Genomic DNA, 13,952 nt, shown 5'->3' with positions numbered 1-13,952 from the left:
GTTCGGGAGAACCCGTAGCTGACCTTATGGCCAGTTCTGAGAACCTCCAAATCCCACCCCTGGCTGGTCCCGCCCACCACGCCCCGTCCCTGCCACTCCACCATGCCCCTCCCAGGAGTCTCCACATGGCCTGTTTTGGATGTGAGGTAAGTGCAGGGCCTGCGCAGAGGCTCAGGGAGGGGGAAGAATGGGCCTCCCGGAAGGCCTCCAGAGCCCGGGCGAAGCAGTTTTCACCCTCCCAGAGGCTCGAGGAAAGCCTCCAGAGCCTGGGGAAGATGAAAATGGCCTCCCCGGCGTGGTGCAGGAAGCTGACTAAACCACACCTATAATGTCTATGCCCACCCAGCAACCAAGCAGAGAACCCATTGCTTACATTTTTGAAGCCCACCCCTGTATTGAACTGAAATTAAAGACCCAACTAACAAACTATGTAAAGATTTTCGTATAGAATAGAGATGGGTTGCTCCTGGTTCCGCCCAGACCGGCTGAACTGGTAGTGGAGGCAGCAGGAGGCTCCGCCCACCCACCTGGAAGCTTCTGACATGCACAGAACTGTTGCGAGCTAGCGCGAGAGTACGAGTGAACCAGTAGTGTTGGGATTTGAAGCCCACCTCTGGTGTACAATGTTTCTGTACATATTTTGTATGAGTCTTTGGATAGGGCCAAAGCCAGGACTAAGTTCATGATAATAAATTATGCTGAAAATGAGTCAGTAGCCCCCATTTCCCCCACTCTGCTGACTGCCTTTTCTATCTTATTTATTCTACAGCTGCTAGTAAAGAATCTTCAGTTGGAAGATGGAAAAATGATCCCAGCATCTAAATACTTCTCCACTGATGAGGCAGCTGCAATAGAACTTACTGAAGAAGAGAAAAAAATGGCAGAAGATATTAAGGTAAAGTTTCAGAGGGAGAAAAATACAAGAAAGTGAAACCTAGTTTAAAACTGATTAATTTTAATTTATTTTAAGCCTGCAGAGAGGGGCTACATTCATTGCTTTATTTAAGCATCACTGGATTATTTTTGGAGTTTTTTCATGACCCCATAATCCCTTGCATTGGGGTTGAGTCAGGGCAACTGAATGGAGCTGGATGCTTACTGGCCGAATATTCTTCCTGTCGTCAATGGCAAATTATATTTACTCATTGTGCCCAGAGAGAGAAATATCTGCCACTATCTAGGATCAAACTCACAGCCTCCTGATTCTTATACAGTAATTAACACGCTCTGATGCTAAGGAGTTCTACTCCCCCTCCCCACCTGAAAAGAACTCTGTTCCAACTGCCAGTTGCCTCACATTCCATTACCTCAGTTCAAACTGGCAGACATTGCACTCCATTACTCAGGAGTGGTCTGGAGCTCCTTACAGTACTAAATGTCAGTACCTCACTAAAATGTCTACGCCTTCCATCTATGGAACTGCTTCTGGACTCAAGGCAGCAGGAGCGATATTCCCTTATGTGCTTCAATCACCGACCACCACTGAGCCAACGCATTGAACCGGAGTGAACTGGATTTCTCCTGCATTGCTTGATCACATAGTTTTGTCGTGAAGTACAGGTATCCAGCTAGTTAGTTAGTTAGTTAGCTAGTTAGTTAACTAGTTAGTTAGTTTATAAACAAACAAACAAATGTATTACATTTTTGTGCCACCCAACTCCCCTACACAGTGACTGGGTGGTATACAAATTATAAGATCTGGCTGGATTGTCATGCTTAGTGTCCCCTCTGTTAAATATTATCATCTTAGAATCAGGAAGGGTACCTTCTCTGTGTTCACACCTGCCTTCCCTTGAGGCCTGTATGGTGACAATTCTGCTGTCCTTCAAAAGAGTCCTGAAACCAGAACTCTTTCCACATACATTGAACTGGGGCTATATGTGAACATTCCTCTGGCAGGACTGACTTATTGTGTCGAATTATTTATATTCATATAATTGTATAATATAAATATTAAACATAACATTATTTACTAAGCCACCCAGCGTCATCTTGCAGGGAATATGGGTGGCATAAATATATAATACTGTAAAATAAAAATAAAAATCATTTACTTTGAATTCTTGTGAATAGTAGATTTGTATGCAAGTTGAGAACCATACAAACTGGATTATAAATATAAGAAAGAAAATATTTTAAAATACAATGAACTATAGAGCTAGTTAGGCATATACTTTAAGGAAATTGTCTTCCAAAGAGAGAAGGTAATATCATAGAACAACCTGATTAATAACTAATGATTTTCCACCTGAGAGGAACTTTCTTAGGATAATGCATTCTCTCAGGTTTTTAATCTTTGTACAATAACTAGAATTTTTGTTTGCTTTCCAAATAAATCGATTTGTTAGGAATTTGCAGCATCTCAGATATTATCCTCCCAAAATGCTTTGAAGTCTGCAAGAACACAGATGTAGTACCTTTTTTCCAACACTTTAAGGCAGCGTATGTCTTTTCCTGGGATTGTGCCACAGGAAAAGATGCAACTGTCTTAAGATGCAGTTGGAGACTGGTATTATTACATTGTGTCTTCTTCTTCTTGTGCCATATCTGTCATTGGATGTTGGCGATCATGTTGGCAATATTATTTTGATCAACAACTGCATGAAAAAGTGCTGTTGAGTTTTGTCCAAACCAGTCCCTTAGATTTTGAAGCCATGATGTTCTTCTGCCTGGACCTCGTTTGCCTTCAATCTTCCTTGGAGGATTGTGCATTTTTCCGGGTGTCTCATCACATGTCCAAAATATTCTAACTTTTGTTTTTTTATGGTTTTGATGATTTCCCTTTGCTTTCCCAGGTGGTTTATTACCTCCTCATTTCTGATTTTGTCAACCCATCTTATACATAACAGCCGCCTGTAAATCCACATTTCTAGTTTCTTCAAGTGGCTTTCTGTTAGAAACCAACTCTCCATTCCGTAGATCAGGATAGAAAAGATGTAGCCTTCAATTTTAGGCTTATGTTGTGACCAGTGGTGGGTTTCAAATCCCGTTCCGACCGGTACGGTTGGAACAGGCCCGGCAACGTCCTCATGGGTGCACACAGTGCACGCACACATGCATGTAGTGCGTGCATGCATCTTAGCGCCTCTGTGATACTCCAGCTGCTCTGCGGAGAGTTGCGCAGGCGCTATATGTGCCATGCGTGGAAGCGCAGAAGCCTTTAAACACAGGTAAGGAGCTCGAGCGGGTGGGTGGTCCCTCCAAAGCATCGTACCGGAACGGTATCCGGTGCTCCAGGCTAGCTCCGGTATGCCCATACTCGAGCGTACCGCCTGCAACCCACCACTGGTTGTGACTATATCATATCTGGGAGATCAAATCTATACCCTAGTATACTACTGTATTTTTCGGAGTATAAGACGCACCAAGATTTTGAAGAGGCAAAAAAAAAGGTTTTGCCTTTTGCAAACCTCTCAAAAGCAGCCCGTTCTTCGCAAAAATTGGCCCTTTCCCCCCCCTAAAGGTTATTGCATGCATAGCCTTTAGGAGGCTTATAAAGTATTCCTGGGGGCTGGGGGGGGCAAAAATGAGCAAAAAACTCATTTTCCACTCATTTCTGCCCTCCCCATCCCCCAGGAGCTCTCTGAAAGCCTCCTACAGGCTCTGTGGGGCCATTTTGGTGAAGGGGGCATGGTGTCAGGAGGCAAAAAATGCTGTATTCAGTGTATAAGACGCACCCTAATTTTCAGCCTCTTTTTTGAGGGAAAAAGGTGCGTCTTATACTTCGAAAAATACAGTACTTCAACCCTAGTATCTATAATAATATATCCTAGTTGGATTAATACAAAATAAGATGTATATTCTCCATACAAAATAAGTTCAGGACTACTTTTCAAAGTTTTTTTTTTAATTTGTTCAGACATCACATCCTTGGTCCGGCATGTAATTATGAATCATCACTCCAAAGTTTTCCTGTTTTTCATCTTCATGCTCCCCCAGTTTCATGGTGAGGAGTGTAGGTACTGTAATGCAAAATATAGAGATTCAAATTCTTTGATACTCATCTTAAGGCCATGTGCCTTATTAGTAGCTTGGGTTATTTGTTTCATTGTCTCAGGATATTTCCATCTTTTGCAGTCCATTTGGAAGGGAATTTTGAGCAACGTGGCTGAAATTGAAGACACCACTGATTTCTTTAAAGCTGGAGCAACATCGATGGATGTGGTTAGGTAATTCACTGTTCTCTAAGATATTGAAGAGCATTGTGGGTATCATTATGGGAACAAAATTTACTTTTCATATTACAGGTAGTTCGGATTTAATGTCCGTTCAAAGTTACAACAGCACTGGAAAAAAAGTGATTTATGACCATTTTTCACACTTATGACTGTGGCAGTATCTCCGTGGTCACGAATTAAAAATTCAGATGCTTGGCAACTGACTCATATTTATGACAGTTCCTGGGGTCATCCTGGGGACCGCTTTTCACAGTTACAACTTTTGCATCCCCATGGTCGTGTGATCAAAATTCAGATGCTTGGTAACTGGTTCATATTTATGACCGTTGCAGCATCCCTGGGTCATGTGATGTCTTTTTGCAACCTTCTGACAAGCAAGGTCAATGGGGAAGCCAGATTCACTTAATAACTGTAGCAAGAAATGTTGTAAAATGGGGCAAAACTCAACAGATTCTCACTTAACAACATAAATTTTGGGCTCAATTCTGGTCCTAAGTGAGGACTAGCTGTGTTGCTTGTTAGCCTGGTCTGTGGTATTCCCAGTAAGCAATTTTATCATTCAGAGCAAGCAGAATTGTTTGTTAATTCTGATTAAACAGTTAATGTTTTTATTTAAAACAGTAATGTTCCAAAGTGCCAATTCAAAGACAAAGGTTGTGGAGAAAAAGGGGAAGGGGTGGGAAAACATTGGCCAGTAGTGGAAGCCTTTTGGGAAAAGTGTATTTTCTAAAACTAGCTAATAACACCACTTTTGGGGGTGAGTAGTACCATAAAATTATATATAAATGGAAAAGGAAAGATAATTTAATCAGGAGTGTAATGCAATAACTTTTATGAAGGATTTGCTATTACAATAATCATTACAGTATAAAGAAGAAAAATGAAACACATAGGAAAAACGAGATATACAAAAAATATCACCTTAGAAAAAATGAGTTATACAAAAATTATCGCATCAGTTAATATTTAGTTGGGTAACCTTTAGCATGAATTACAGTCTTACAATGTTTTACCAAGGAGTGAACCAAGTCTTTTAGTTCTGCAGCTGTTATAATGTCAAACCAAGATTGAATGATTGCTTCTATTAATTGGGTTTTATTGCTGGGTCATTTCTGACTAACAAGTTTATTGTTAGTTGGCTCCATAGATTTTCAATTGGGTTAAAGTCGGGGCTATTCCCAGGCCATTTCAGCAGTGAAATATGATTATCTTGAAGCTCCAAAAAAAAAAGTGGTGTTATTAGCCATCAAATCTCAAAAATACACATTTCCCAAAAGGTTTCCACAATTTTGGCCACTTCTGTTTCTATCCCGTTAAGTTTTCTACCAGGTGGGGATAGAAGAACAATAAATTCCGAAGCGCAATTAAGAAAAAAGTATTCTACCAGATCAATGTTAGACAATCATCTGTTAAAGATTCTTTAACATGGATGGTTGCACGAAGCAGAATTAGTCCCTTCTAGCTTTATGATTTTTTATCCATTTCTGGACTTGACCAGTTGTTCCTTTTCCAATGTCTTTATATCTTTAGGGTGATTGAAGAGATCAAGCAAAAATGTGCTGGACTTGAACTTCAGAATGAAGATATCTACATGGCCCCCAAATTTGGTGATTTTGTTCAAATGGCCATCAGAAAGCACAGAGGAGAAGACAAGGAAGAAGAATTAGAGATAGATTATGTGAGCTGGTTTCTAAAATAGTTATGTACGTTTGGGTATATTCTAGGCAGCAGATTGGTAATAAATACTTGAAAACCCTAAATAATTCCATCATAAGTAAAATCATAGTATTCCAGTTATGTACTGTACATATTTGTTCAGTGGTTGAAATGTATTAAGCTAGCAAATATGTGTGTGTGAATGTGTGCATATGCGCATCAGTGGTGGGATTCAATTTTTTTTTACTACTGATTCTATGGGCGTGGCATGGCATGGTGGGCATCCCAGGGGAAGTATACTGCAAAATCCCCATTCCCTCCCACTCCTGGGGGAAGGATACTGTAAAATCTCCATTTCCACCCCACTCCAGGGCAAGGATACTGTAAAATTCCCATTCCCTCCCCACCCTACTAACCTGCTTTCCAGCTCCATTCTCCTGTGCAGGGCATCAGAAGAAGACCCAGCCAATCAGCTGGGACTCGGGAGGCAGCAAAAAGATGGGGGCGGAGCTAGCCAGAGGTGGTATTTGCTGGTTCTCCGAACTACTCAAAATTTCCGCTACCGGTTCACCAGAACCAGTCAGAACTGGCTGAATACCCCCTCTGATGTGCATGTGTGTAACTTTGAGTCAGTTTGACCCTTGGTGACTCCCTGGCGAAGGCCCAGTAGCTTTCTTAGTAAGATTTCAGAAATGATTTGCCATCGTCTGCTTCCTAGGGCTGAGAGAGAATGGCTGGCCCAAGGTCACCCAACTGGCTTTACACCTAAGCCAGGACTAGAACTTGTGGTCTCCTGGTTTCTAGCTTGATGCTTTAATCACTACAAATTGGCTTTTGGATATTTTCATGCAATTGTGGAAAATTAGTATTTATTATTTGCCTTGTGATGGAATCTGAAACTGCATTCAGTACAACTACTTGGGCTATAGTCAGTTGGAGAACATATGCTTGTAACACATCATGTTTTCTGTAGGAAAGCATTGTTTCTATGATACTTTGCTAAACCAAATTGTTTGTTTGGGTCCTAGGTTTCAAAATATATTAACCATATGACTATAAAGATGCCATATCAATGTTTCATCAATGGAAGATTTGTAAATGCTGAAGGTGGAAACACATATGACTCTATAAATCCAACAGATGGATCAGTGAGTAAACCTCTATACAATAATGCTCCCCATCCCCTGAACTATTCATATTTGTAGCAATTATAACATGCTGTTGGTGGGTTTACCAATGTGTTCATTTCTCACTTCTTTATTATTATTTTTTCAAGAGCAGTATATAAGCAGCAAATGTTGCTTAAAAATACCTGCATTGCATTGGACATTTCCTGTGGCCTTTAGAGGGTATGCCAAGACAAAAGACCCAAAATGTAATAATTTGTAAGTTAGGCATCTTTTCCTAAGGAAGATGATGCCAAAATTTATATTGCAATGTTGCCTGCAAGTATCTAAGAGACAACTCCACCTAATGATGTTGTAGTTACATTTCATCTCCCTCCTGTGGATGTGCTATCCATAATCAGATTGACAACCTGTCACCATCAGGAACATAAGAAATATCTGGTAGAAGGGATTTTTTTTTCCATTATAAAACTGGGGAGGGAGGGAAAATAGCTCAAGGCTCAACTGTTTGCTGACAACAGGCACCTCTTGGCTGAGAATTTCTGTACCTATCAGTCAGTTATGAAGGACAAACTGATCGATTACTGATTGCCAAGATTGCAGGCTGACAACCAAGTAAATGTATTTTCCTCATAGATTCCTGTAATCTTGAAACAGCAAAAAGTCTGATGATGGCTTGGACCATGATGAAGATTTAGGCAACAAGGGTAAAAATGATCATCTGGAAGTAGCTCTAGTATCTTCCGGTTCTTGATATTACACTTTCAGAATTTCAAAATACATGTGCTGATAATTGGTGTCCAAACACATCAGAAAGTGTCTGTCTGGAAAAAGCTGATATGTATTGCAATTAATAATAGTTAATATCCCAAAAGTTGCCTGCTATTTTACCAACTACATTTGTTGGAGAGATTAATTGATAAATAGATTAATAATAACATAGGAAGGAGTAACAAATATTTAACATACCTTTAGTTTACTTGTTTGTATTTTAAAGATTAAGGTTAATTAATTCAAGTTATCCTAATACTAGGCAGTCTAGAAAATTGTACCTAGTGTTGAAAGTCAGAGGTGAGTTTCTGCTGGTTCGGCCCAGATCGGGGGAACCGGTAGTGGTGGCGGAAGGAGGTTCCGCCCACTCGCCCGGATGCTTCTGTGCATGCGCAGAAGCATCACGCAAGCGCGTGTGCGCACACGAGCAAACCAGTAGTAAAATAAATTGAAACCCACCACTGGTTGAAAGTATAAAGCAGATTTTTTTGCATGATTTTTGTAAAAAAAAAAATAATTGAGCAATTTATTGTAGAATCAGAGAACTCTGGCAGTATAAACTGAACAAAACATGTCATTTAAGCCAGCAGCTCCAGTCAGATGTGGTATTTTAATTACATTTCCCTGAAATTTTGGCTTAATCATAGAACTCAACATGCTTTGACCTAGGTTCCCTTGAAATTGAGCAATTAAACAAGCCTGACCTGTATTTTCCTTGGTTTATTTAGTGCTATCTGCAGACTCAGAATTTTGCTTCCTCTGAGAAAAATAGGCAGACTTCCTAGTTCACACAAACACACTGCTAATCATATAAATGCTTCTATAGGATGGAGAAGCCAAAAATGAATAATCCAACAGCACAGATCCACATGTCTTACATTTAGGATTAAGCCAGGATTCTAATGAGTGATTTTAACATCATGTCAAAACATGACCAATGAAGTGCTATTAGTTTTGTCTTTTTTCCCCCCTCTCATTTTCTTTTTCCTTTCATTTTTCCTTTTTCTCCCTTTTTCATAAAAATATACCGTACTATCAATGTAAAAAAAAAAAAAACCACCTAAAGATGGCAGGATACGAACAATGGAATGAATGAAGAAAATGGGAAGTTTGTAATTGAACTTGTAAAAACGGATAAAGCTGTTGGCTTTTTTTTTTTAAGTTAGCAACTTCTTATCTTTATGTAAGGTGATTGCTAAAGTGTCACTGGCTACGGTGAGTGATGTTGACAGAGCCGTGGCAGCAGCAAAAGATGCCTTTGAATACGGTGAATGGGGAAAGATGAATGCAAGAGAAAGAGGACAATTAATGTACAGGTATGGCATGCAGAACATCTTATATTGTTACTTTTAATTCTCTTCTGTTTACGCTGTGTTATTGTAATATGTCCAGCTGTATAGTGTAGACTTATTGAAGGAAATAGACCAGTAGTATGATTTTAAAAAAATTACTACTGTTTTTGTGAGCGTGGCTTTGTGGGCGTGGTGTGGCTTTGTGGGTGTGGCTTTGTGGGCGTGACAGGGGAAGGATACTGCAAAATCCCCATTCCCTCCCCACTTCTGGGGGAAGGATGCTGCAGAATTCCCATTCCCTCCCCACCCCAGTAACCCGCTTTTCAGCTCTGTTCTCCTGTTCAGGGCAACAAAAGAAGATCAGCTGGGAGGTTGGGAAGCATAGGGAACGGGGCCAGCCTATTTGCCGGTTCTCCGAACTACTCGCTACTGGTTCTCCAGAACCTGTCAGAACTGGCTGAATACCACCTCTGAAACAGACAATATAAATATGAATTTTTAGTTTTCTCCTATCAAGTTAGTTTTTGACTCTTGAGGATTGCCTAATCTACTCCCTGCAGTATTTGGGAAGTGATTTGCTCTTCCTTCCTTCCTAGGGATGGGAAAGAGTGACTGGCCCAAGGTCACTCAACTTGCTTTGTGTTTAAGATGGGAGTAGAACTTGTGGTCTCCAATTTTCTAGCCTAGTGCCTTGACCATTACATCAAACTGGCTCTAAACTTCAATATCGTGTATCCCCAAATCCTATATCCATAGCATGATTTATTTCAAAGGGTTCACAGCAGTTTTCAAACTAAGGGTCGCATTTGGCTTCTGAACAGCTCCTAGAAGGGCATAAAGTGAAAGTATCTAGGCCAGGAGAAAACTGATGCTTGTGCTTGATGTACTAATTACTTAAATGATTGGAATCCTAACTTGCCTCTAAGGAGGTCAAGATGATATTTATTTTATTTATTAGAATTTGTCAAACAAAAGCTAGAACAAGAATAAATGAATAAAAATACAGTGGGCAGGGACGATACGCACATTAGTGCACTTATGCACGTCCCCTCTACTAACCACTTAAGTATGACTGTGAAATTTTGTAGCTGAAACAATTGAATCAGGTAAAGCATTCCAGACCTTGACAACTCTGTTACAGAAATTATATTTTTTACAGTCAAGTTTAGAACAATTTACATTAAGTTTAAAGCTGTTGTTAGTGTGTGTATTATTGCAAATAAAACAGAAAAAATCATTTACAGGTAAAACATTACTACATATAATTTTGTATGCAATACCTAGGTATGACCGCAAGCATCACAGTTCTAAATTACCCAAACTGTGAATTTCGAGCCTAGTATCATAGGGAATTCTATTGTGTACAGAAGAGTGCAAGACTTTTCTCATGAAATACTTCTGAACCCGCTCGATTGTACTGATGTCCACCAGGCCGAGGTGGGCGGTGAGAGGACAGCAGCTCCGGGGCCTCAAGGAATGGTGAGGGGTGAGAGGACAGAGGCCCCGGCCTCTGACCCAGGGTGAGCGGGCAGCATGCTTACTTACCTTTGGCAAGCTGAGCAGAGCAGGGGAGGCCCGGAGGTGACTGGTGAGGCATGTAGCTGGGGACTGGGCCACGTGGCAAAGGCATATATAAGGCTCGGATGGGCAGGGCAAGTGAGTGGGCATCAGGCGGGCATGTGAGCAGCAACAGGGATTGGTTCAGGGGTATGACCAGCCAGCCATCGCTACCGGTTCTCTAACCTCATGGAAATGGCCGCCACCGGTTTGCACAAACCGGTGTGAACCGGCTGAATACCACCTCTTGTGCATACCTAACATTGGTGAACAGGAGCACGAATGTTAGGAAATGGGCCAATGTTCTTACCTTTAATACAGTCAGCACGATAGTCGACATATAGATTGGTTTAACCTTTTCCAAATGTTCTTTAAGCTTTGCATGGAGCTCACTGGCATGGATACGTTGTAGGATGGACAAATCAAGAAACATACAATAATACAATACAATACAATAGCAGAGTTGGAAGGGACCTTGGAGGTCTTCTAGTCCAACCCCCTGCCTAGGCAGGAAACCCTATACCGTTTCAGACAAATGGCTATCCAACATCTTCTTAAAGACTTCCAGTGTTGGGGCATTCACAACTTCTGGAGGCAAGCTGTTCCACTGATTGATTGTTCAAACTGTCAGGAAGTTTCTCCTCAGTTCTAAGTTGCTTCTCTCCTTGATTAGTTTCCACCCATTGCTTCTTGTTCTACCTTCAGGTACCTTGGAGAATAGTTGGACCCCTCTTCTTTGTGGCAACCCCTGAGATATTGGAACACTGCTATCATGTCTCCCCTAGTCCTTCTTTCTCTTAAGCTAAACATACCCAGTTCCTGCAACCGTTCTTCATATGTTTTAGCCTCCAGTCCCCTAATCATCTTTGTTGCTCTTCTCTGCACTCTTTCTAGAGTCTCCACATCTTTTCTACATCGTGGCGACCAAAACTGAATGCAGTATTCCAAGTATGGCCTTACCAAGGCATTATAAAGTGGTATTAGCACTTCACGTGATCTTGATTCTGTCCCTCTGTTTATGCATAATTTGGAAATGCATAATATGGAAATTAATCCATAATTTCTTGTGGTTTATGCTGCTTTTGGTAAACAGATTTATCATGTATATACTGTATGTGAATTCTACTCCTTCAAAACATTATCTTTACAGCAACCATGTAAGCTTCAGGTTACCCAGATTTAAATAGATTTAATTCTAAGGTCCCTAGATTTTCCTTGATAGTTTAATATCATATACAGTAGCACTGGCTGTTTGTTCTTTCCCTATGTTTCTTAGAAGCTACATTCACATCAAAGTGATTTTCAGTCATGGTTTATTGAGAGACATAAATATGAGATTACAAATAACACCATGTTGAAAATCAGACAGCCTCATCATGACCTAATGTAATGTACAAAGCAGACTTATAAAATATGAAATATTTTTCCAAATGATTGCCGAAAAAAATGCCCTGATCTTCAAATCCCGCACAATTTGATTCATGTGATTTAAATTTGGTGAGCTTACTTTCCAGAGTAGCAACTTTCAGCATGAATTCCAACCGTGCCATTTACAAGCAATGTCATGTTGTGTTTTTGTTCTACTGTCTGGGTGACTCTATTGAAAGACTTGCGGATCTGATGGAAGAACACCAAGAAGAGCTGGCAACCGTAGAAGCTATTGACTCTGGAGCTGTGTACACATTGGCTTTGAAGACTCACGTAGGAATGTCAGTGCAAACATTCCGATATTTTGCTGGATGGTGTGACAAAATACAGGCAAGCTAATATTTGAGTTGGTGTCAAGTCTTCGGTATTGTATGTGACATTATTTAGACAATTCAATGGTTTGAAAGAATTAGTGAAGAGAAAAGTAAAAATGCACTTCTTAAGGTTTGCCTTCCTCAAAGGCTAATTCTCTTCCCGAATTATTATGTGGGTCAGACCTCAATTCTTGCTTAAGATAAAGGCAGCCCAATCTGGAACAACAGCAGAGTTTCTAAGCAACTCAGGCGAGGACTGAAAGGGGCTGAGCAATAGCTGAAGTCCACACTTTTTTGAATTAGGCAGTCAAAAATGATGCTAATCGCACAGAAATATGAATTCATTTCTGAGAAAACAGGCCCTATCCTTATGTTAAGATTGAGCAACTTTATAATAGCAAGCACTTCGCTTAATGGGGTCATGGGTAATTATCCAAAATGGCGTATCACACTCCTGGACAGGGTTGAAATCTCAAATGCTTTTTGCTTGTGGACTAGTTTCTGCAATCCAGGGAGAAGATTTATGAAGTGCTCGTTATTTAAAACTGCTTAAAGGTGGAAAACTACAGTATATCCTCAGTTTTCAGTAGTAACGGTCAGAGTGGGTTTTGGGGGGGATCACAAAAGGAGAACTAAAGGCCAAATGCAAGCCTGATTTATAGTCTACCAACTCCTGTCTTATGTAAGCAGTTCTGTGTGAAATGATTACAGGTAGTCCTCGACTTACAACCATTCATTTAGTGAACGTCCGAAGTTACAGCGTCACTAAAACAAGTGACTTATGGCCATTTTTCCCCACTCAACACCTTTGCAGCATCCCCATGGTCACATGATCAAAAATCAGGTGTTTGGCCACGGGTTCATATTTATGACGGCTGCAGTGTCCCTGGGTGATGTGATCCCCAATTGTGACCGTCTGACAAACAGAGTCAGTGGGGAGGCCAGATCACCTGAACTGTGTTACCAATTTAACAACTGCAATAATTCACTTAACCACTGTGGCAAGTAAGATGGTAAAATGGGGCAAAACTCACTTAACAACTGTCTTGCTTAGCAACAGAAATTTTGGGCTCAATTGTGGTCGTAAGTCAAAGATTACCTGTATTGCTTTTTAAAATAAAAATATCAGTTCTGGTAAGACAATTTTTGTTCAAGGAAAAGAACACTGATTTTAAACCAATTCATATACAGGGTTATCAGTGGAAACACCCTTAGCCCTGAAGAAATACAGATAATACCATAGTAGAAAATGTCCATGTAGCTTTCTCACTACCAGTATATTTTTCATGTATATTTATCATCATTTGGGACGTTTTAGGAGACATTCTGTAACTGCCAACAGGTTATTCAGACACATGTGATGATACAATTGATGCCGCTTTCGTCATGACTGTCATTTTAAAAAAAAGGATAAGTGTTTTTTCATTTAGGGTTCTACCATTCCAATAAACCAAGCACGACCAAACCACAATTTAACGTTCACCAGAAAAGAGCCCTTAGGGTAAGATCCGTTGTCTTTGTTAATGAAACCAGACTCCGATTAATTTTACTCATAAAATGCTTCTCTTGTGTTTTGAAATTCAAATTTGCTTTTGTGTTTTTTTTTCTCCTTCTTCTCCCTGGAATCTG

General features: G+C 40.4%; 1 protein-coding gene across 1 annotated transcript in view; it reads left to right on the top strand.

Annotated features, from left to right (window-relative positions):
* The window catches only part of ALDH1L2 (aldehyde dehydrogenase 1 family member L2), a 36,376-nt gene that overhangs the window by 11,875 nt on the left and 10,549 nt on the right, over window positions 1-13,952 (top strand). The window contains exons 8-14 of the mRNA XM_081956739.1: window positions 770-895; window positions 4,078-4,169; window positions 5,709-5,856; window positions 6,863-6,982; window positions 8,921-9,048; window positions 12,189-12,339; window positions 13,754-13,824. Coding sequence (XP_081812865.1) covers window positions 770-895; window positions 4,078-4,169; window positions 5,709-5,856; window positions 6,863-6,982; window positions 8,921-9,048; window positions 12,189-12,339; window positions 13,754-13,824 — 836 coding nt within the window. The remainder of the gene's footprint in view (window positions 1-769; window positions 896-4,077; window positions 4,170-5,708; window positions 5,857-6,862; window positions 6,983-8,920; window positions 9,049-12,188; window positions 12,340-13,753; window positions 13,825-13,952) is intronic.

Source organism: Natrix helvetica (assembly GCF_964273705.1).
Source record: "Natrix helvetica genome assembly, chromosome: 6".
Taxonomy (NCBI): domain Eukaryota; kingdom Metazoa; phylum Chordata; class Lepidosauria; order Squamata; family Natricidae; genus Natrix; species Natrix helvetica.
This window is presented reverse-complemented; position numbering and strand designations above follow the sequence as displayed.